The sequence below is a fragment of the Oncorhynchus masou genome, chromosome 5 (assembly GCF_036934945.1).
Source record: "Oncorhynchus masou masou isolate Uvic2021 chromosome 5, UVic_Omas_1.1, whole genome shotgun sequence".
Taxonomy (NCBI): domain Eukaryota; kingdom Metazoa; phylum Chordata; class Actinopteri; order Salmoniformes; family Salmonidae; genus Oncorhynchus; species Oncorhynchus masou.
Genome location: NC_088216.1, coordinates 82,423,171 through 82,443,519, shown reverse-complemented (window position 1 = coordinate 82,443,519; position 20,349 = coordinate 82,423,171). Strand labels below are relative to the sequence as shown.

Sequence of the window (20,349 nt, the reverse complement as noted above, 5' to 3'; positions counted from 1 at the left end):
TTTATTATTATAATCAAATCTATCCTACATTAACCTTGAATTACCATGCATATAACACCTGAGCTTTCTGTGTCCCTGGTTATCACTGACACTCTCCTCCCATTCCTGACTCCCAGGTGCCCCGGCGCTGACCTCCAGACAGTTCAAGGAGACAGACTTTGTCCAGGTGGTGGAGTTCATGGATGAAGGCTTTAAGATCGCCCTGGACGTCAAGAAGAAGACTGGTGAGTTCCTCTTCTTCACCAGCTGTGCGTACTTCATCAGTTCACCTAATCTGTCTCCTCGGTCTTGCCTTTTTCTGCGTCCCAAAAGCCAAGCTATTACCTTCATTACACACCACTTTAGACCGGAGCCTTATTAGCCCTGGTGCCATTTGGGGCGAAGAATATGTGTTTGTACTTTCTGATGGAGGCCATGATGCCCGAAACTTTGTTTTAAATCTAAAGTCAGGGTCTTTTTCTTGTCACAGTTCCTCCATCTCCTGTAGCGATCTGGAAGAAGTGCCAGTTCATTAGCTAACCCAAAGAGATGGAGATGTCTAACAGAGTGACTCAGTCGAGAAAACGTAAGCCATTGGTGTGAAAATACAGGAAGTGAAACAAACGCTGAAAACATCTGCTCTACTGTCTTCTTCTCTCCAGGGAAACTTGCAGACTTTAAGAACTTCTTGTTGGAGGATCCAGAGACGGTCTCTCGCATGGCAGAGCTGAAGAACCGAGTGGAGGCCTTTGCACGTCCCTTCCCCATGCCCGGCTTCGAGGATCACTAGGCCCTCCACACACAGGGGGAGAGGGGGAGGGAGAGGGGGGGGGAGAGGGGGGAGAGAGGGGGGGGGGGAGAGAGGGGGAGGGGGAGAGGGAGGGGGAGGAGGGGGGGGGGAGGGAGGGGGGGAGAGGGAGGGGGGGGGGGGGGGGGGAGGGAGGAGGGAGGGGGGGAGGGAGAGGGAGAGAGGGAGGGAGGGGGGAGGAGAGAGGGAGGGGGGGGAGGAGAGGAGGAGAGAGGGGGAGAGTCAGTCGAGTATTTCCATTCCAATATCCAACACTAGCGTACTACTTAGAAGGAAGCAGAAATGTATTTGGAGGTGAATTTGAAGTGGTAGGCTATTATGGACATTGGGAACTTGGTGGTGGTCAGTGATTGGAGTCAGACCTGGCGTAACCTCGCAGACTAATCCAAACAGATGGGAGACCTTGGTTATAATCCTTTGACCTCATCTGTTGACCTCTGACCTCACGTGAGGGTAATTCTGTAGCTTCTAACCCCCTGTGTTTGTCTACACAAACAGAAACATCCTTATTTTCTAAGTGTTTATTTTCTGCATGTTTTAAGGTTGTAGTGTAGGTGAAAGAGCTCAATGTCAGACCCTGAGAGAAATGTCATCGAAACTTACTGTCACCACAAAGGTACATTTATTAGAGGCACAGAGTCTTAAACTATAAATTAACACATTGTCTTAATTGATCGACTTGGTGACTAGATGTTCGTGATGGAGATTTGATTAATACGCGCCTGTCGTACAACCCTATACTGTTGTAAATGTGTGTGTGTGTAACCAACTCCATTCAAACTCATCTGAAGTAACCCTGGGCCTCAAATCCTATTTGAAACCGTTCCGTTATTTGTTCTGTTTGCTCTCGCTTGCCTAGAGTGCCAGATTGAATCACAAAACTATCGTTCCATGATGTCAGGCAAGCTCAATCGAGCTCAGATAAAGGTATATGTAATATCTATTTTTAACTTGAACCCAAGTCCCATCAGAAGTCAAGGGGTCCCAAGCCAGAGGTCAGGGGGTTGACTGGTGAACCCCATAACAGGACCTTTCCCCTGTTATACCTTAATACAGATCTCAGACCAGACCTTCACTATCCTACAGATCTCAGACCAGATCTCAGACCAGACCTTCACTATCCTACAGATCTCAGACCTGAGCTTCACTATCCTACAGATCTCAGACCAGACCTTCACTATCCTACAGATCTCACACCTGAGCTTCACTATCCTACAGATCTCAAACCAGATCTCAGACCAGACCTTCACTATCCTACAGATCTCAAACCAGATCTCAGACCAGACCTTCACTATCCTACAGATCTCAGACCAGATCTCAAACCAGACCTTCACTATCCTACAGATCTCAAACCAGATCTCAGACCAGACCTTCACTATCCTACAGATATCTGAGCTTCCCTATCCTACAGATATCAAACCAGATCTCAGACCAGGCCTTCACTATCCTACAGATCTCAGACCTGAGCTTCACTATCCTACAGATCTCAGACCAGACCTTCACTATCCTACAGATCTCAGACCAGACCTTCACTATCCTACAGATCTCAGACCTGAGCTTCACTATCCTACAGATCTCAAACCAGATCTCAGACCAGGCCTTCACTATCCTACAGATCTCAAACCAGATCTCAGACCAGACCTTCACTATCCTACAGATCTCAAACCAGACCTCAGACCAGACCTTCACTATCCTACAGATCTCAAACCAGATCTCAGACCAGACCTTCACTATCCTACAGATCTCAAACCAGACCTTCACTATCCTACAGATATCAAACCAGATCTCAGACCAGACCTTCACTATATCAGATCTCAAACAGATCTCTCAAACCAGATCTCAGACCAGACCTTCACTATCCTACAGATCTCAAACCAGATCTCAGACCAGACCTTCACTATCCTACAGATATCAAACCAGATCTCAGACCAGGCCTTCACTATCCTACAGATCTCAGACCAGATCTCAGACCAGGCCTTCACTTCATACGTACTCTTCTCACACGATCATTCCAACCCCAACCAAACGGTGCTGGCTCTGAAGGCTTTTCCCATGGTCCTTTTCAGCATGGTTCTAGCAACGATGGTGGATGCGTAACCAGGCCAGCTCGGTAGTGTATGATCCAACAACCTGCTGCATGTATTGTTAGACTGATAATGGTCCAAAATTACAATACAATAAACAGTCGTTTCATGCCAGTGCTGGCTTTCTAAGTGTTGACAAAGAAGAAATGATTTTGTATGTATTTTAACTTTACAGAATTAAAGAATTCTTTATTTTCCAACACTGGTTAACAATGTATCAAGGTTTTTAATGCTTATATTGCTGCTTTTGGGGAGAGGGTGATCATGTTGATTTAGCTGAGGACCCCTCCTATGTAGAGAACACAGTGTGAGGGAATGGCTTGAGTTACGTTTATTTCACAGTATTTTTGTTGGCAGATTTTATTATTATTTTTTATTCCCCAAATTACTTCACAAAATGGAGGGTGTGTTTATCACTGCATCAGTGAGCCAGTGAGAATTCCTCCATTTTGAGGCGTAGAGTGGATGGTCTCTACAGAACCACTCTGATCCAAACAAGGAGGGGGTAACACATCAGTATTGATAACGAAGAGAAGAGACTGCACAGTGAACAGTTACTACCAGGGGCTGTGTGTACATGTATCAACCGTCTCCCCGGTATAAATGCTGATCTAGGATCAGGTCCACACTGTCCATGGAATCTTATTCATTGTAATCTAAAAGGCTAATCTGATCCAAGATCAGCACTCCTACTCCGAGACCATTTATGAGTAGGGGCATGCCTAAATAAGAGAGACCTCATTACCTGACTCTGGTACCTGTAGTTTTCAGAGCTATGCGATACACCTGCTATTTAATGGCGCTACCTTAAAGCCCGTTCTGATTAGCTTTCCAGCATGCTGATATGCTCCCAAAAGTCATGTTTCATGTCTGCACAGTGAAAATAAAAATAAACATTTTTTTGTCAAGACATTTTAGATTAAAAGCTTAATGCTAATAAATATATGCAGCGATTTAATATCTGACCTGTAACCTGTCATTTGTCTTTTCTGATTAACTAACCATGTTTTGTGTGTGTGTGGTGTGCAGCTCTCATGTTCAAACCCTTTCCAGAATGTACACGTTGTCTAGTATGATGGTCGCAGTCTACTTTAACACCTATGTAGTGAACCCACTGAAGCCTTACTAAGTGGTACTGTCTGTCTCTCTGTAGCAGCTTACTAAGTGGTACTGTCTGTCTCTCTGTAGCAGCTTACTAAGTGGTACTGTCTGTCTCTCTGTAGCAGCTTACTAAGTGGTACTGTCTGTCTCTAGCAGCTTACTAAGTGGTACTGTCTGTCTCTAGCAGCTTACTAAGTGGTACTGTCTGTCTCTAGCAGCTTACTAAGTGGTACTGTCTCTGTAGCAGCTTACTAAGTGGTACTGTCTCTGTAGCAGCTTACTAAGTGGTACTGTCTGTCTCTCTGTAGCAGCTTACTAAGTGGTACTGTCTGTCTCTAGCAGCTTACTAAGTGGTACTGTCTGTCTCTAGCAGCTTACTAAGTGGTACTGTCTGTCTCTAGCAGCTTACTAAGTGGTACTGTCTCTCTCTGTAGCAGCTTACTAAGTGGTACTGTCTCTCTCTGTAGCAGCTTACTAAGTGGTACTGTCTCTCTCTGTAGCAGCTTACTAAGTGGTACTGTCTCTCTCTGTAGCAGCTTACTAAGTGGTACTGTCTCTCTCTGTAGCAGCTTACTAAGTGGTACTGTCTCTCTCTGTAGCAGCTTACTAAGTGGTACTGTCTCTCTCTGTAGCAGCTTACTAAGTGGTACTGTCTCTCTCTGTAGCAGCTTACTAAGTGGTACTGTCTCTCTCTGTAGCAGCTTACTAAGTGGTACTGTCTCTCTCTGTAGCAGCTTACTAAGTGGTACTGTCTCTCTCTGTAGCAGCTTACTAAGTGGTACTGTCTCTCTCTGTAGCAGCTTACTAAGTGGTACTGTCTCTCTCTGTAGCAGCTTACTAAGTGGTACTGTCTCTCTCTGTAGCAGCTTACTAAGTGGTACTGTCTCTCTCTGTAGCAGCTTACTAAGTGGTACTGTCTCTCTCTGTAGCAGCTTACTAAGTGGTACTGTCTCTCTCTGTAGCAGCTTACTAAGTGGTACTGTCTCTCTCTGTAGCAGCTTACTAAGTGGTACTGTCTCTCTCTGTAGCAGCTTACTAAGTGGTACTGTCTCTCTCTGTAGCAGCTTACTAAGTGGTACTGTCTCTCTCTGTAGCAGCTTACTAAGTGGTACTGTCTCTCTCTGTAGCAGCTTACTAAGTGGTACTGTCTCTCTCTGTAGCAGCTTACTAAGTGGTACTGTCTCTCTCTGTAGCAGCTTACTAAGTGGTACTGTCTCTCTGTAGCAGCTTACTAAGTGGCACTGTCTCTCTCTGTAGCAGCTTACTAAGTGGTACTGTCTCTCTCTGTAGCAGCTTACTAAGTGGTACTGTCTCTCTCTGTAGCAGCTTACTAAGTGGTACTGTCTCTCTCTGTAGCAGCTTACTAAGTTGTACTGTCTCTCTCTGTAGCAGCTTGTGTAGAACAGCAGCACATGTAAACCCTCAGTCTCTTCAGCTCTCTATGCTGCTATTGTCATTACTGACACAGCCCCTCCTGAACAACACTTATTGTCATTACTGACACAGCCCCTCCTCTCATCACTGTTCCTCTCTCTGCTCCTATTGTCATTACTGACACAGCCCCTCCTCTCATCACTGTTCCTCTCTCTGCCCCTATTGTCATTACTGATACAGCCCCTCTTCTCATCACTGTTCCTCTCACCGCTCCTATTGTCATTACTGACACAGCCCCTCCTCTCATCACTGTTCCTCTCTCTGCCCCTATTGTCATTACTGACACAGCCCCCCCTCTCATCACTGTTCCTCTCACCGCTCCTATTGTCATTACTGATACAGCCCCTCCTCTCATCACTGTTCCTCTCTCCGCTCCTATTGTCATTACTGATACAGCCCCTCTCATCACTGTTCCTCTCACCGCTCCTATTGTCATTACTGACACAGCCCCTCTCTCTGCTCCTATTGTCATTACTGACACAGCCCCTCCTCTCACCACTGTTCCTCTCTCTGCCCCTATTGTCATTACTGACACAGCCCCTCTCTCTGCTCCTATTGTCATTACTGACACAGCTCCTCCTCTCATCACTGTTCCTCTCTCCGCTCCTATTGTCATTACTGACACAGCCCCTCCTCTCATCACTGTTCCTCTCTCCGCTCCTATTGTCATTACTGATACAGCCCCTCTCATCACTGTTCCTCTCACCGCTCCTATTGTCATTACTGACACAGCCCCTCTCTCTGCTCCTATTGTCATTACTGACACAGCCCCTCCTCTCATCACTGTTCCTCTCTCCGCTCCTATTGTCATTACTGATACAGCCCCTCCTCTCATCACTGTTCCTCTCTCTGCCCCTATTGTCATTACTGACACAGCCCCTCCTGTTCCTCTCACCGCTCCTATTGTCATTACTGACACAGCCCCTCCTCTCACCACTGTTCCTCTCTCTGCTCCTATTGTCATTACTGACACAGCCCCTCCTCCCATCACTGTTCCTCTCACCGCTGCTATTGTCATTACTGACACAGCCCCTCCTCTCATCACTGTTCCACTCACCGCTCCTATTGTCATTACTGACACAGCCCCTCCTCCCATCACTGTTCCTCTCTCTGCTCCTATTGTCATTACTGACACAGCCCCTCCTCTCATCACTGTTCCTCTGTCTGCCCCTATTGTCATTACTGACACAGCCCCTCCTCTCATCACTGTTCCTCTCTCTGCCCCTATTGTCATTACTGATACAGCCCCTCCTCTCATCACTGTTCCTCTCACCGCTCCTATTGTCATTACTGACACAGCCCCTCCTCTCATCACTGTTCCTCTGTCTGCTCCTATTGTCATTACTGACACAGCCCCTCCTCTCATCACTGTTCATCTCTCTGCTCCTATTGTCATTACTGACACAGCCCCTCCTCTCATCACTGTTCCTCTGTCTGCTCCTATTGTCATTACTGACACAGCCCCTCCTCTCATCACTGTTCCTCTCACCGCTCCTATTGTCATTACTGATACAGCCCCTCCTCTCATCACTGTTCCTCTCTCCGCTCCTATTGTCATTACTGATACAGCCCCTCCTCTCATCACTGTTCCTCTCACCGCTCCTATTGTCATTACTGATACAGCCCCTCCTCTCATCACTGTTCCTCTCACCGCTCCTATTGTCATTACTGATACAGCCCCTCCTCTCATCACTGTTCCTCTCTCCGCTCCTATTGTCATTACTGATACAGCCCCTCCTCTCATCACTGTTCCACTCTCTCTGCTCCTATTGTCATTACTGACACAGCCCCTCCTCTCATCACTGTTCCTCTCACCGCTCCTATTGTCATTACTGACACAGCCCCTCCTCTCATCACTGTTCCTCTCACCGCTCCTATTGTCATTACTGACACAGCCCCTCCTCTCATCACTGTTCCTCTCTCTGCTCCTATTGTCATTACTGACACAGCCCCTCCTCTCATCACTGTTCCTCTCTCTGCTCCTATTGTCATTACTGATACAGCCCCTCCTGTTCCTCTCACCGCTGCTATTGTCATTACTGACACAGCCCCTCCTCTCACCACTGTTCCTCTCTCTGCTCCTATTGTCATTACTGACACAGCCCCTCCTCTCATCACTGTTCCTCTCTCTGCTCCTATTGTCATTACTGATACAGCCCCTCCCCATCACTGTTCCTCTCACCGCTGCTATTGTCATTACTGACACAGCCCCTCCTCTCATCACTGTTCCTCTCACCGCTCCTATTGTCATTACTGACACAGCCCCTCCTCTCATCACTGTTCCTCTCTCTGCTCCTATTGTCATTACTGACACAGCCCCTCCTCTCATCACTCCTATTGTCATTATCAGCCCCTCCTGTCATCACTGCTCCTCTCACTGCCCCTATTGTCATTACTGACACAGCCCCTCCTCTCATCACTGTTCCTCTCTCTGCTCCTATTGTCATTACTGACACAGCCCCTCCTCTCATCACTGTTCCTCTCTCTGCTCCTATTGTCATTACTGACACAGCCCCTCCTCTCATCACTGTTCCTCTCTCTGCTCCTATTGTCATTACTGACACAGCCCCTCTCATCACTGTTCCTCTCTTTGCTCCTATTGTCATTACTGATACAGCCCCTCCTCTCATCACTGTTCCTCTCTCTGCCCCTATTGTCATTACTGACACAGCCCCTCCTCTCATCACTGTTCCTCTCTCTGCTCCTATTGTCATTACTGACACAGCCCCTCCTCTCATCACTGTTCCTCTCACCGCTCCTATTGTCATTACTGACACAGCCCCTCTCATCACTGTTCCTCTCTTTGCTCCTATTGTCATTACTGATACAGCCCCTCCTCTCATCACTGTTCCTCTCACCGCTCCTATTGTCATTACTGACACAGCCCCTCCTCTCATCACTGTTCCTCTCTCTGCTGACTTGACAATAAATCACTGGTGTTTAATGAGGGGGGGATAAATGACAGTGTTGCCAATTAATTGGATTCATGTATTTAGAGCAGCATTGTCATAATTAAACGTTGCGTAAAATGAGACGGCGTTAACGTAAGTGAAAGTCGAGGATGGAACGACGACAACCGCCTGCCCGCCTGTGAATCGCTCGCACGGATTGAATGGTGTGTTCGTTGCTGGCGTTATAGCTGTCTGTCACCGCTAGAGTGGGTGTGTGGATCACACACTGGGGAGAGGAAGGAAATATGCAGCTCATCAATTCGCAGGCTTACAGCCCCAGCTGAGACATGCTTGCTGTACTTCAGCTCCTCTCACACAACTGGCAGAGGTGTGTGTGTGTGTGAGATCCACATCCCCACACACACAATCTCGGTAAACAGATTTTAACACCCAACCTCTGGTGGCAACCAACGGCTCCTGCAAACCGTTTTCACCTGGTCTCACGAAACACCCCTCCCACCCGCCACCCTGCCTGCGACGTGAAACTGTATAACAGAAGTGCCATGGCAGCAGACATCTTCCTCCTGGTTTTCTCATTCATCTATTGTCATCCATCCAGTGACTCCAACATGCTTGTGGAACATTTAGGGAGCAATAATGAGAACTATCTCGTATATGCAAGTTTGAACAGAATAATTCAACCACATTGTGACCGCGGTGGAGTCCAGTATCCACTCAGAGCAGTAGGCTACAGTACCAGGAGAAACTGGGCCTTTAGTCATAACTGCTAAATTAGGGCCTTACCAGGGAAAGTTCTGGGTTTGGTGTGTAGTCTGGTCAGTCCAGTTATAGTTTGTGGGCATTACAGACTGCCACCACCTGAGTAGTAGGGAGGTGAGAGCATCTGCTTGATAGTATAAATGATGTGTTATGAAAAGGAGACATATCTCTGCTAGATACGTGTGTGTGTGTGTGTGTGTGTGTATATACACACACCTGCCCTGGGCATATCCTCTCTCTTCCTGTCCTATCCTGTCTCCTATTCCTTTCCCTGGTGTCTTCTCGCCTCCTCCTTCCTTCCCCTCCCCCCTTTCCTTGGCCTCTGCTCTCCCTCACTTTGTACTAACCTACAACACTGTTTCGGTACCTATTAACTACTTGTCTCTCACATTTTAAAATTAATCTTTATCTAAAACTAGACCTATCCCATATTTCCATCCTGCTCTCTCTGGCTGCTCAGGGCAGGAAAGGATGGCGTTTGGGACTGTTGTTGATATCACACATTTGGAAAAAAACCGAGAGGAGACTTGTGCAAATTTGAAGAAAAAAAGTGTGTCCAAATGTGAAAGGTTGCCTCGAAATCACGTTAGCCAATGGGAACCAAGGAAAGATCAACATATCCCTAAACATGCAATTCAGGCCTTTTCCCTAAACGTTGGTTTTTACAATTAGATCTGGGTTGTGCAACACTCTGAGACTTCCCACCAGGTCATTATCACTGTCTCACACACACCGTGCCCCACACAGGAGAGGCTACAGCAGTACACACTATAAAGTGGGCAATATTTTATCCAGGACCCCCTGCCATATATTCTCTACTGAGCCTGGTCTTCTCTGCTGGGCCTTTTTGTGTTTTATATAGTCTGAGGAGCCGGAATGGACTGTATTATATTCTATCATGAGGACTGAATGACTTGCTAAATAAACGTTTACAGTGAGTTTGGGGTGTAGATTGACCTATGATTGCACCTATTTGTTGTGTTCTTTACAAAAGCAGGGATGCACTTCAATATAACTAGACAGTGGAGGAGAAATAGAACAGCCGTCTGGTATATTGAACTAGACGGTGGAGGAGAAATAGAACAGCCGTCTGGTATAGTGAACTAGACGGTGGAGGAGAAATAGAACAGCCGTCTGGTATATTGAACTAGACGGTGGAGGAGAAATAGAACAGCCGTCTGGTATATTGAACTAGACGGTGGAGGAGAAATAGAACAGCCGTCTGGTATATTGAACTAGACGGTGGAGGAGAAATAGAACAGCCGTCTGGTATATTGAACTAGACGGTGGAGGAGAAATAGAACAGCCGTCTGGTATATTGAACTAGACGGTGGAGGAGAAATAGAACAGCCGTCTGGTATATTGAACTAGACGGTGGAGGAGAAATAGAACAGCCGTCTGGTATATTGAACTAGACGGTGGAGGAGAAATAGAACAGCCGTCTGGTATATTGAACTAGACGGTGGAGGAGAAATAGAACAGCCGTCTGGTATATTGAACTAGACGGTGGAGGAGAAATAGAACAGCCGTCTGGTATATTGAACTAGACGGTGGAGGAGAAATAGAACAGCCGTCTGGTATATTGAACTAGACGGTGGAGGAGAAATAGAACAGCCGTCTGGTATATTGAACTAGACGGTGGAGGAGAAATAGAACAGCCGTCTGGTATATTGAACTAGACGGTGGAGGAGAAATAGAACAGCCGTCTGGTACATTGAACTAGACGGTGGAGGAGAAATAGAACAGCCGTCTGGTATATTGAACTAGACGGTGGAGGAGAAATAGAACAGCCGTCTGGTATATTGAACTAGACGGTGGAGGAGAAATAGAACAGCCGTCTGGTATATTGAACTAGACGGTGGAGGAGAAATAGAACAGCCGTCTGGTATATTGAACTAGACGGTGGAGGAGAAATAGAACAGCCGTCTGGTATATTGAACTAGACGGTGGAGAAATAGAACAGCCGTCTGGTATAAATAGAACAGCCGTCTGGTATATTGAACTAGACGGTGGAGGAGAGAACAGCCGTCTGGTATATTGAACTAGACGGTGGAGGAGAAATGGAACAGCCGTCTGGTATATTGAACTAGACGGTGGAGGAGAAATAGAACAGCCGTCTGGTATATTGAACTAGACGGTGGAGGAGAAATAGAACAGCCGTCTGGTATATTGAACTAGACGGTGGAGGAGAGAACAGGTCTGGTATATTGAACTAGACGTGGAGGAGAAATAGAACAGCCGTCTGGTATATTGAACTAGACGGTGGAGGAGAAATAGAACAGCCGTCTGGTATATTGAACTAGACGGTGGAGGAGAAATAGAACAGCCGTCTGGTATATTGAACTAGACGGTGGAGGAGAAATAGAACAGCCGTCTGGTATATTGAACTAGACGGTGGAGGAAATATAGAACAGCCGTTTTGAACTAGACGGTGGAGGAGAATAGAACAGCCGTCTGGTATATTGAACTAGACGGTGGAGGAGAAATAGAACAGCCGTCTGGTATATTGAATATCTTGTGGACAGTAGGGTATGTTGAACTACGGTTAGAACAGCTTTCTGGAATTAAACGGTGGAGGAGTAATAGAACAGTCCTATCTGGTACATTGAACTAGATCAGTCATGGTTTAAAGACACCGTGAGGAGAAATGGATCAGTCTGGTTTAAAGAACAGCCGTCTTCATTAATATATTTGAACAGCCGTCTGGTTATTGTTTAACGGTGGAGGAGAAAACAGCCGTCTGGTATATTGAACTAGACGGTTAGAACCCGTTTATTTTATTAGGCAAGTGGAGTTAAGAACAGCCGTCTTGGTACATTTCCAATGACTGAACCTGACCACGGTGGAGGAGAAATAGAACAGCCTCCTGCATATTGAACTAGACGGTGGAGGAGAAATGGGCCGTCTGGTATTAAACAGAAATAGCCGTCTGGTAATTTGTTTCCTGGACAAAAATTACTATGTTTCACGACATAGAAAGAGAATGCAGCATGTTTACTTCACATGCATATCTTGTGGATGTAGGGTATGTTTTTACTTTCTGGAATTAAATGTAATTCACAGTCCTATCTATAGACTGGATCAGTCTGGTTTAAAGGCACTGTGCTGGATCAGTCTGGTTTAAAGACACGTGCTGGATCAGTCTGGTTTAAAGACACCGTGCTGGATCAGTCTGGTTTAAAGACACATTCAGCATATATTTGAACTGATTTCATCTTTTTGTTTAAGACTTTTATTTTACAGCAATAGCAACATATTCTTATTTCCAAGAGCCCTAAGACAACAGCATAGCAACACTACTTAGAGCCCTAAGACAACAGCATAGCAACACTACTTAGAGCCCTAAGACAACAGCATAGCAACACTACTTAGAGCCCTAAGACAACAGCATAGCAACACTACTTAGAGCCCTAAGACAACAGCATAGCAAGGCAGCAACACAACATGACAACAACTGATCTGCCTCAGCACGAGCTACTATTTTAGTGGTCAACAGCTGTATGTGACAGCTGTCATTTAGATCACTGCTTCACTTTGACCCAGCTGTTATATTGTGACGTTCGGTGACTCCAAAGGATTCCCAAAGAAGACAAGTATATGCACTGGGGGTATGTTTCTTTTTTTTGGGGGGGGGGGGGGGGTAAAGTTGAGCTGTTTATATAATAATACAATTTCAAAAAATCATTGCTTTCATGATTTCTGATTTGTACAGTATGTTCTAATCTAATCAATTCACACTCTGTTCCACTCCTTAATTCAACCCATACAACCTACACTATATACACCAACAATACCTGAAATCAACCAATAACACTGCTTCCATGTCATCTTTTAATGCATTTGTTTTCAAGCTTCCATCACTTTAGGGTTGGAGAGGGTTGTACATTTTACAGAGAAGGTGACATTGCATGTACAGAGATGTATACAACAGTAGTGTTGTGTGTTGAAAGAGGCTGTTCAGTCACTTGATGGTTGTGCATTGTGAAAAGATGGCTATAATGAACAGTGTTGTAGTGTGTGTGAGAAGAGGAGACGGCTAATATAACACAGCTGTTTGGAGACGGATGCATGACTTCCGGGTTGTGTCAGAAAATGAAAGTAGTTTTTTTTTCCACTATAGTCACGTAGTGTGTATGGTTAAGAGGCAGCGGAGGAGGCAGACCGAGAACACGATGGAGCGAGGCTCAGGCTGGCCCCACACTGCCACTAGGATGACAGGAGGTCCTGCCAAACGTGGTGCCCCTGGAGTTGCCTGAAGGACCTTTAGAAGTCAGGGCCCTCCTTCTTTAGAGCCTTGTAGTCCGTGTTGACGGCCACCAACTGCGGAAGGAGAGAATACATTTAAATACGTTTCGCTTAATTTAAATTAATCAGCCTGTCTTTAGGAAAGCACATGCAGACACTGTGCCTGAGTGTGTTTGTGTTTCATGGACAGAGTGGACACTGTGTGTGTGTGTGTGTTTCCTGGACAGTGCTGTGTGTGTGTTTCCTGGACAGTGCTGTGTGTGTGTTTCCTGGACAGTGCTGTGTGTTTCATGGACAGTGCTGTGTGTTTCATGGACAGTGGTGTGTGTGTGTGTGTGTGTTTCATGGACAGTGCTGTATGTGTGTGTGTGTTTCATGGACAGTGCTGTGTGTGTGTGTGTGTGTGTGTTTTATGGACAGTGCTGTGTGTGGGTGATTGTTTCATGGACAGTGCTGTGTGTGTGTGTGTGTGTGTGTGTGTGTGTTTTATGGACAGTGCTGTGTGTGGGTGATTGTTTCATGGACAGTGCTGTGTGTGTGTGTGTGTGTGTGTTTCATGGACAGTGCAGGACTACAGAGGGATTACAAGGTTTTGCGTCAATTATGCGTCAATTATTTCTCCATGTTTTCCTTGATTGGCCAGCTGTCAGCCCCTCATCTCCACCCTTCCTCATCCTCTCCTCATCCTCCCTCCCCCTCTTCCTCATCCTCTCCTCCCCTCATCCTCTCCTCATTCCTGTTATTGTCGGGGAATCCAGTGGAATGTTGATGTGAGACCTTTGCCTGTTGTAGAGAATTAAACATGGGGAGTGTTGTGACCTTTCATCCAGCATGACGTTCACTACGGCTGCCACACACACACACACTTTAACTACAGCCTTGAAAAACCCACACACAGTTTCTGTTGGAATAACACCCAGCCAGTCAGACCCTCTTGTGGGGATTCATACAGTTTGTGTTTCTCTTGTTTAATAAGATCATTAGCTGTCTGAGGTGATGCTCCTTGTTTAACATATGTGTACGTGGATTCAGGAAAATAGCACCACAAAGTCTCTATTGTGTTGGAGAATATAAATGCTTCGATTTGTTATGAGAGGAAAGTAAGTTAGAGAATAGAGAGCCTTCAAAACCACTTTGAGGACAAATGGAAAGATGTTGTCAGCCTGGCTTGGTTTGGCCGTGTAGTGAACGTAATGAGTTCAGCGGTGGAGTGCCACAGTCGAGGTCTGTGACCCGAATGGTACCCTATTCCCTATATAGTGCACTACCTTTGACCAGCAGTGAACAATTTTTTTTAGGTGCATTCTGTCGGGAATAAGGTGCCTTTTGGGACACAATCCTGAGGTGTAGTGATTCTGTGGGTGTGAAGAGGTGAGGATATTCACCTTCTCTGATAGGTGAGGATATTCACCTTGTACTGAGAGGAGGGGAGGATATTGACCTTGTACTGAGAGGAGGGGAGGATATTGACCTTGTACTGGGAGGAGGGGAGGATATTGACCTTGTACTGAGAGGAGGGGAGGATATTGACCTTGTACTGAGAGGAGGGGAGGATATTGACCTTGTACTGGGAGGAGGGGAGGATATTGACCTTGTACTGAGAGGAGGGGATGATATTGACCTTGTACTGAGAGGAGGGGAGGATATTGACCTTGTACTGAGAGGAGGGGATGATATTGACCTTGTACTGGGAGGAGGGGAGGATATTGACCTTGTACTGGGAGGAGGGGAGGATATTGACCTTGTACTGAGAGGAGGGGATGATATTGACCTTGTACTGAGAGGAGGGGAGGATATTGACCTTGTACTCAGAGGAGGGGAGAATATTGACCTTGTACTGAGAGGAGGGGAGGATATTCACATTCTCTTAGAGGGGAGGGGAGGATATTGACCTTGAACTGGGAGGAGGGGAGGATATTGACCTTGTACTCAGAGGAGGTGAGGATATTGACCTTGTACTGAGAGGAGGGGAGGATATTGACCTTGTACTGAGAGGAGGAGAGGAGATATTCACCTTGTACTGAGAGGAGGGGAGGATATTGACCTTGTACTGAGAAGAGGGAAGGATATTCACATTCTCTTAGAGGGGAGGATATTGACCTTGTACTGGGAGGAGGGGAGGATATTCACCTTGTACTGAGAGGAGGGGATGATATTGACCTTGTACTGAGAGGAGGGGAGGATATTGACCTTGTACTGAGAGGAGGGGATGATATTCACCTTGTACTGAGAGGAGGGAAGGATATTCACCTTGTACTGAGAAGAGGAGAGATATTGACCTTGTACTGAGAAGAGAAGAGGAGAGATATTCACCTTGTACTGAGAGGAGGGGAGGATATTATCCTTGTACTGAGAAGAGGAGAGATATTCACCTTGTACTGAGAGGAGGAGAGGATATTCACCTTGTACTGAGAAGAGGAGAGATATTGACCTTGTACTGGGAGGAGGGGAGGATATTCACCTTGTACTGAGAAGAGAAGAGGAGAGGATATTCACCTTGTACTGAGAGGAGGGGAGGATATTCACCTTGTACTGAGAGGAGGGGATGATATTGACCTTGTACTGGGAGGAGGGGAGGATATTCACCTTGTACTGAGAGGAGGGGATGATATTGACCTTGTACTGAGAGGAGGGGAGGATATTCACCTTGTACTGAGAGGAGGGGATGATATTGACCTTGTACTGAGAGGAGGGGAGGATATTCACCTTGTACTGAGAAGAGGGGAGGATATTGACCTTGTACTGAGAGGAGAGGAGGAGAGATATTCACCTTGTACTGAGAGGAGGAGAGATATTCACCTTGTACTGATAGGAGGGGAGGAGATATTCACCTTGTACTGATAGGAGGGGAGGATATTCACCTTGTACTGAGAGGAGGAGAGGATATTCACCTTGTACTGAGAAGAGGGGAGGATATTGACCTTGTACTGATAGGAGGAGAGGATATTCACCTTGTACTGAGAAGAGGAGAGGATATTCACCTTGTACTGAGAGGAGGGGAGGATATTCACCTTGTACTGAGAGGAGGAGAGATATTCACCTTGTACTGATAGGAGGGGAGGATATTCACCTTGTACTGAGAGGAGGAGAGGATATTCACCTTGTACTGAGAAGAGGGGAGATATTCACCTTGTACTGAGAGGAGGAGAGGATATTCACCTTGTACTGAGAGGAGGAGAGATATTCACCTTGTACTGAGAGGAGGAGAGATATTCACCTTGTACTGAGAAGAGGAGGAGAGGATATTGACCTTGTACTGAGAGAAGAGGAGGAGAGGATATTGACCTTGTACTGAGAGGAGAGGAGGAGAGATATTCACCTTGTACTGATAGTTTGGACCGTATGTGTTCCAAGGCTCAGGATTGTTCTTTCTGTTCCAGCTGGAAGAAGAAAGGAGGATAGGCCAGGCGGGGGGAGAGACATATGATTATGAGGTGAAGTTAAGGCAATAGAGATCGATAGAGGACTCGTCTTTCTAGTGTTTTGAAAGCGGGTTAGCGCCTTTTGAAGCGATGTCCATTTTGAAGAACATTTTTTTAACCAGATAGGCTAGTTGAGAACTCCTTATTTAACCAGGTTTGACATGACTCCAACACCTTTATTTAGGAGGGATCAGTCTAGTTGAGAAGTCCCAGCCAGTTGACTAAATCAAAATGGTGGAAGTCCTCAAAAAAAAAATCCCCTTTTTTTTCTCACATTTATTTAACCAGGTAGGCTAGTTGAGAACACCTTTATTTAACCAGGTAGGCTAGTTGAGAACACCTTTATTTAACCAGGTAGGCTAGTTGAGAACACCTTTATTTAACCAGGTAGGCTAGTTGAGAACACCTTTATTTAACCAGGTAGGCTAGTTGAGAACAAGTTCTCATTTGCAACTGCGACCTGGCCAAGATAAAGCAAAGCAGTTTGACACATACAACAACACAGAGTTGCACATGGAATAAACAAACATGCAGTCAATAATACAATGTTGCTGCCCATGCTAATAATGCCTTTTGGGTAGGGTACTTTCTAAAAGTAATGTTTCAGTTACTAGTTACCCGTAATCAATTAATTGTAATGTAATTTTTGGATTACCCAAACTCAGTAATGTAATCTGATTACATTCCGTTGCTTTTAGATTACTTTCCCTTTAAGAGTCATTAGAAGAAGACAAAAATGTCTGTTACCAATTGAACAACATCTATTGCAGGATAAGTCCATGTTAATGTTAAAGGGACATGCTTAACACCCCGGCCATCCTACAATCTAAGCTAGATCCCCTCAATCTCACACAAATCATCAAGGAACCTACCAGGTACAACCCTAAATCCTTAACCATGGGCAACCCTCTTAGATATCATCCTGAACAACCAGGATCTCAGCGATCACTGCCTCATTGCCTGCGTGCTTACTGGGTTCGTGGTCAAACGACCACCCCTCATCACTGTCAAACACTCCCTTAAACACTTCTGTGAGCAGGCCTTTCTAATCGACCTGGCCCGGGAATCCTGGAAGGATATTGACCTCACCCCTCATCCGTAGAGGATGTCTGGTTGCTCTTCAAAGGTGCTTTCCTCTCCAGCTTAAATAAGAATGCCCAATTTAAAAAAATGTAGAACTAAGAACAGATATAGCCCTTGGTTCACCCCAGACCTGTCTGCCCTTGACCAGCACAAAAACATCCTGTGGCGTTCTACATTAGCATTGAAAAGCCCCCGGATATGCAACTTTTCAGGAAAGTCAGGAAAAAATATACTCAGTCAATTAGGAAAGCTAAGGCTAGCTTTTCGGACAGAAATGTGCTTCCTGTAGCACAATTCCAAAAGATTTTGGGACACTGTAAAGCCCATGGAGAATAAGAGCACCTCCTCCCAGCTGCCCACTGCACTGAGGCTAGGGAACACTGTCACCACCGATAAATGGTGGCCATTTATGGCTGGCCATGCTTTCTACCTGGCTACCCCGGCCAACATCTCAGCACCCCCTGCAACAACTTGCCCCCCCCCCCCCCCGAGCTGGTCACGGGTGCACCTCAGCCACGCTCAAGGTCCTAAAGGGTATCATAACCACTATCGATAAGACAGTACCGTGCAGCCGTCTTCATCGACCTGGCCAAGGCTTTCGACTCTGTCAGTCACCGCGTTCTTATCGGCAGACTCAATAGCCTTGGTTTCTCAAATGACTGCCTCGCCTGGTTCACCAACTACTTCTCAAGAGTTCAGTGTATCAAATCGGAGGGCCTGTTGTCTGGACCTCTGACAGTCTCTATGGGGGTGCCACAGGGTTCAATTCTCGGGCCGACCCTTTTCTCTGTATATACTGTATCAATGATGTCCCTCTTGCTGCTGGTGATTCTCTGATCCACCCCTACGCAGACAACACCATTCTGTATACATCTGGCCCTTCTTTGGACACTGTTCTTTGGACACAAACCTCCAAACAAGCTTCAACGCCATACCACACTCCTTCCGTGGCCTCCAACTGCTTTTAAATGCTTGTAAAACTAAGTGCATGCTGCCCGCGCCCTCCCGCCCGACTAGCATCACTACTCTGGACGGTTCTGACCTAGAATATGTGGACAACTACAACTACCTCGGTGTCTGGTTAGACTGTAAACTCTCCTTCCAGACTCCCATTAAGCTTCTCCAATACAAAATTAAATCTAGAATTGGCCTCCTTCACTCATGCCTCCAAACATACCCTCGTAAAACTGACTATCCTACCAATCCTTGACTTCGGCAATGTCATTTACAAAATAGCTCCCAACATTCTACTCAGCAAACTGGATGTAGTCTATCACAGTGCCATCTGTTTTATCACCAAAGCCTCATATACTACCCACCACTGTATGCTCTCGTTGGCTGGCCCTCACTATATATCCGTCACCAAACACACTGGCTCCAGGTCATCTGTAAGTCTTTGCTAGGTAAAGCCCCGCCTTATCTCAGCTCACTGGTCACCATAGCAACACCCAACCATAGCACGCGCTCCAGCAGATATATTGCACTGGTCATCCCCAAAGTCAACACTTCCTTTGGCCGCCTTACCTTCCAGTTCTCTGCTGCCAATGACTGGAACAAATTGCAAAAATGTCTGAAGCTGGAGTCTTATATCTCCCTCTCTAACTTTAAGCATCAGCTGTCTGAGCAGCTTACCGATCACTGTACCTGTACAGCCAATCTGTAAATAGCCCACCCAACTACCTCATCCCCATATTATTACTCACACTCTTGCTCTTTTGCACCCCAGTATCTCTACTTGCACATCATCATCTGCATATCTATCACTCCAGTGTTAATGCTAAATTGTAATTATGTTTGCCTCTAGGGCCTATTTATTGCCGATCTCCCTACTCTTCTACATTTGCACAAACTGTACATAGATTTTTCTATTTTTCCTATTATTGACTGTGCGTTTGTTTATGTGTAACTCTGTTGTTTTTGTCACACTGCTTTGCTTTATCTTGACCAGGTCCCAGTTGTGAATGATAACTTCTTCTCACATGGCGTACCTGGTTCAATAAAGGTGAAATGATTGTTATAACCATGTTTTGAGGCTATACAGTGTTTGTTTGCATTTACAAAGTATACAAACATTGGGAGTAAAACGAGCTTCCTTTTTGCGTTCTCATGGAGTGTGATATTTGAACTAAGCTCATGAGGCATTTATAAATTATATTCTTCAAGAATCGTGTGTGTGTGTGTGTGTGTGTGTGTGTGTGTGTGTGTGTGTGTGTGTGTGCATTTCTAAGTCCAAAAATGGATGTAGCAACTACAGATAGACTGAAAGGGGCAATCAAAAGTGTGAAAGTTTGAACACGTTTTCATTTGGCCTTTGGATTTATTTATTTTATCAGGATGAATTAGATTTAGTAATAGAAGCACCACTTTTATTCTATAGGCTGGGATCCTCACTATGCAGCTGTTATTCTATAGGCTGGGATCCTCACTATGCAGCTGTTATTCTATAGGCTGGGATCCTCACTATGCAGCTGTTATTCTATAGGCTGGGATCCTCACTATGCAGCTGATCCTCACTATTATTC

General features: G+C 45.8%; 2 protein-coding genes across 2 annotated transcripts in view; one reads left to right on the top strand and one right to left on the bottom strand.

Moving 5' to 3' along the window:
- The window catches only part of shmt2 (serine hydroxymethyltransferase 2 (mitochondrial)), a 30,055-nt gene extending 29,261 nt beyond the window's left edge, over nt 1-794 (top strand). The window contains exons 11-12 of the mRNA XM_064967003.1: nt 117-224; nt 642-794. Of these exons, the coding sequence (XP_064823075.1) occupies nt 117-224; nt 642-769 (236 nt within the window). The 3' untranslated portion in view covers nt 770-794. The remainder of the gene's footprint in view (nt 1-116; nt 225-641) is intronic.
- A 12,100-nt stretch (nt 795-12,894) lies between these two features.
- LOC135540385 (cytochrome c oxidase subunit NDUFA4-like) overlaps nt 12,895-20,349 on the bottom strand; it is a 166,018-nt gene continuing 158,563 nt past the window's right edge. The window contains exons 3-4 of the mRNA XM_064967001.1: nt 16,642-16,702; nt 12,895-13,397 (exon numbers count right to left, since the gene is read on the bottom strand). Coding sequence (XP_064823073.1) covers nt 13,341-13,397; nt 16,642-16,702 — 118 coding nt within the window. The 3' untranslated portion in view covers nt 12,895-13,340. The remainder of the gene's footprint in view (nt 13,398-16,641; nt 16,703-20,349) is intronic.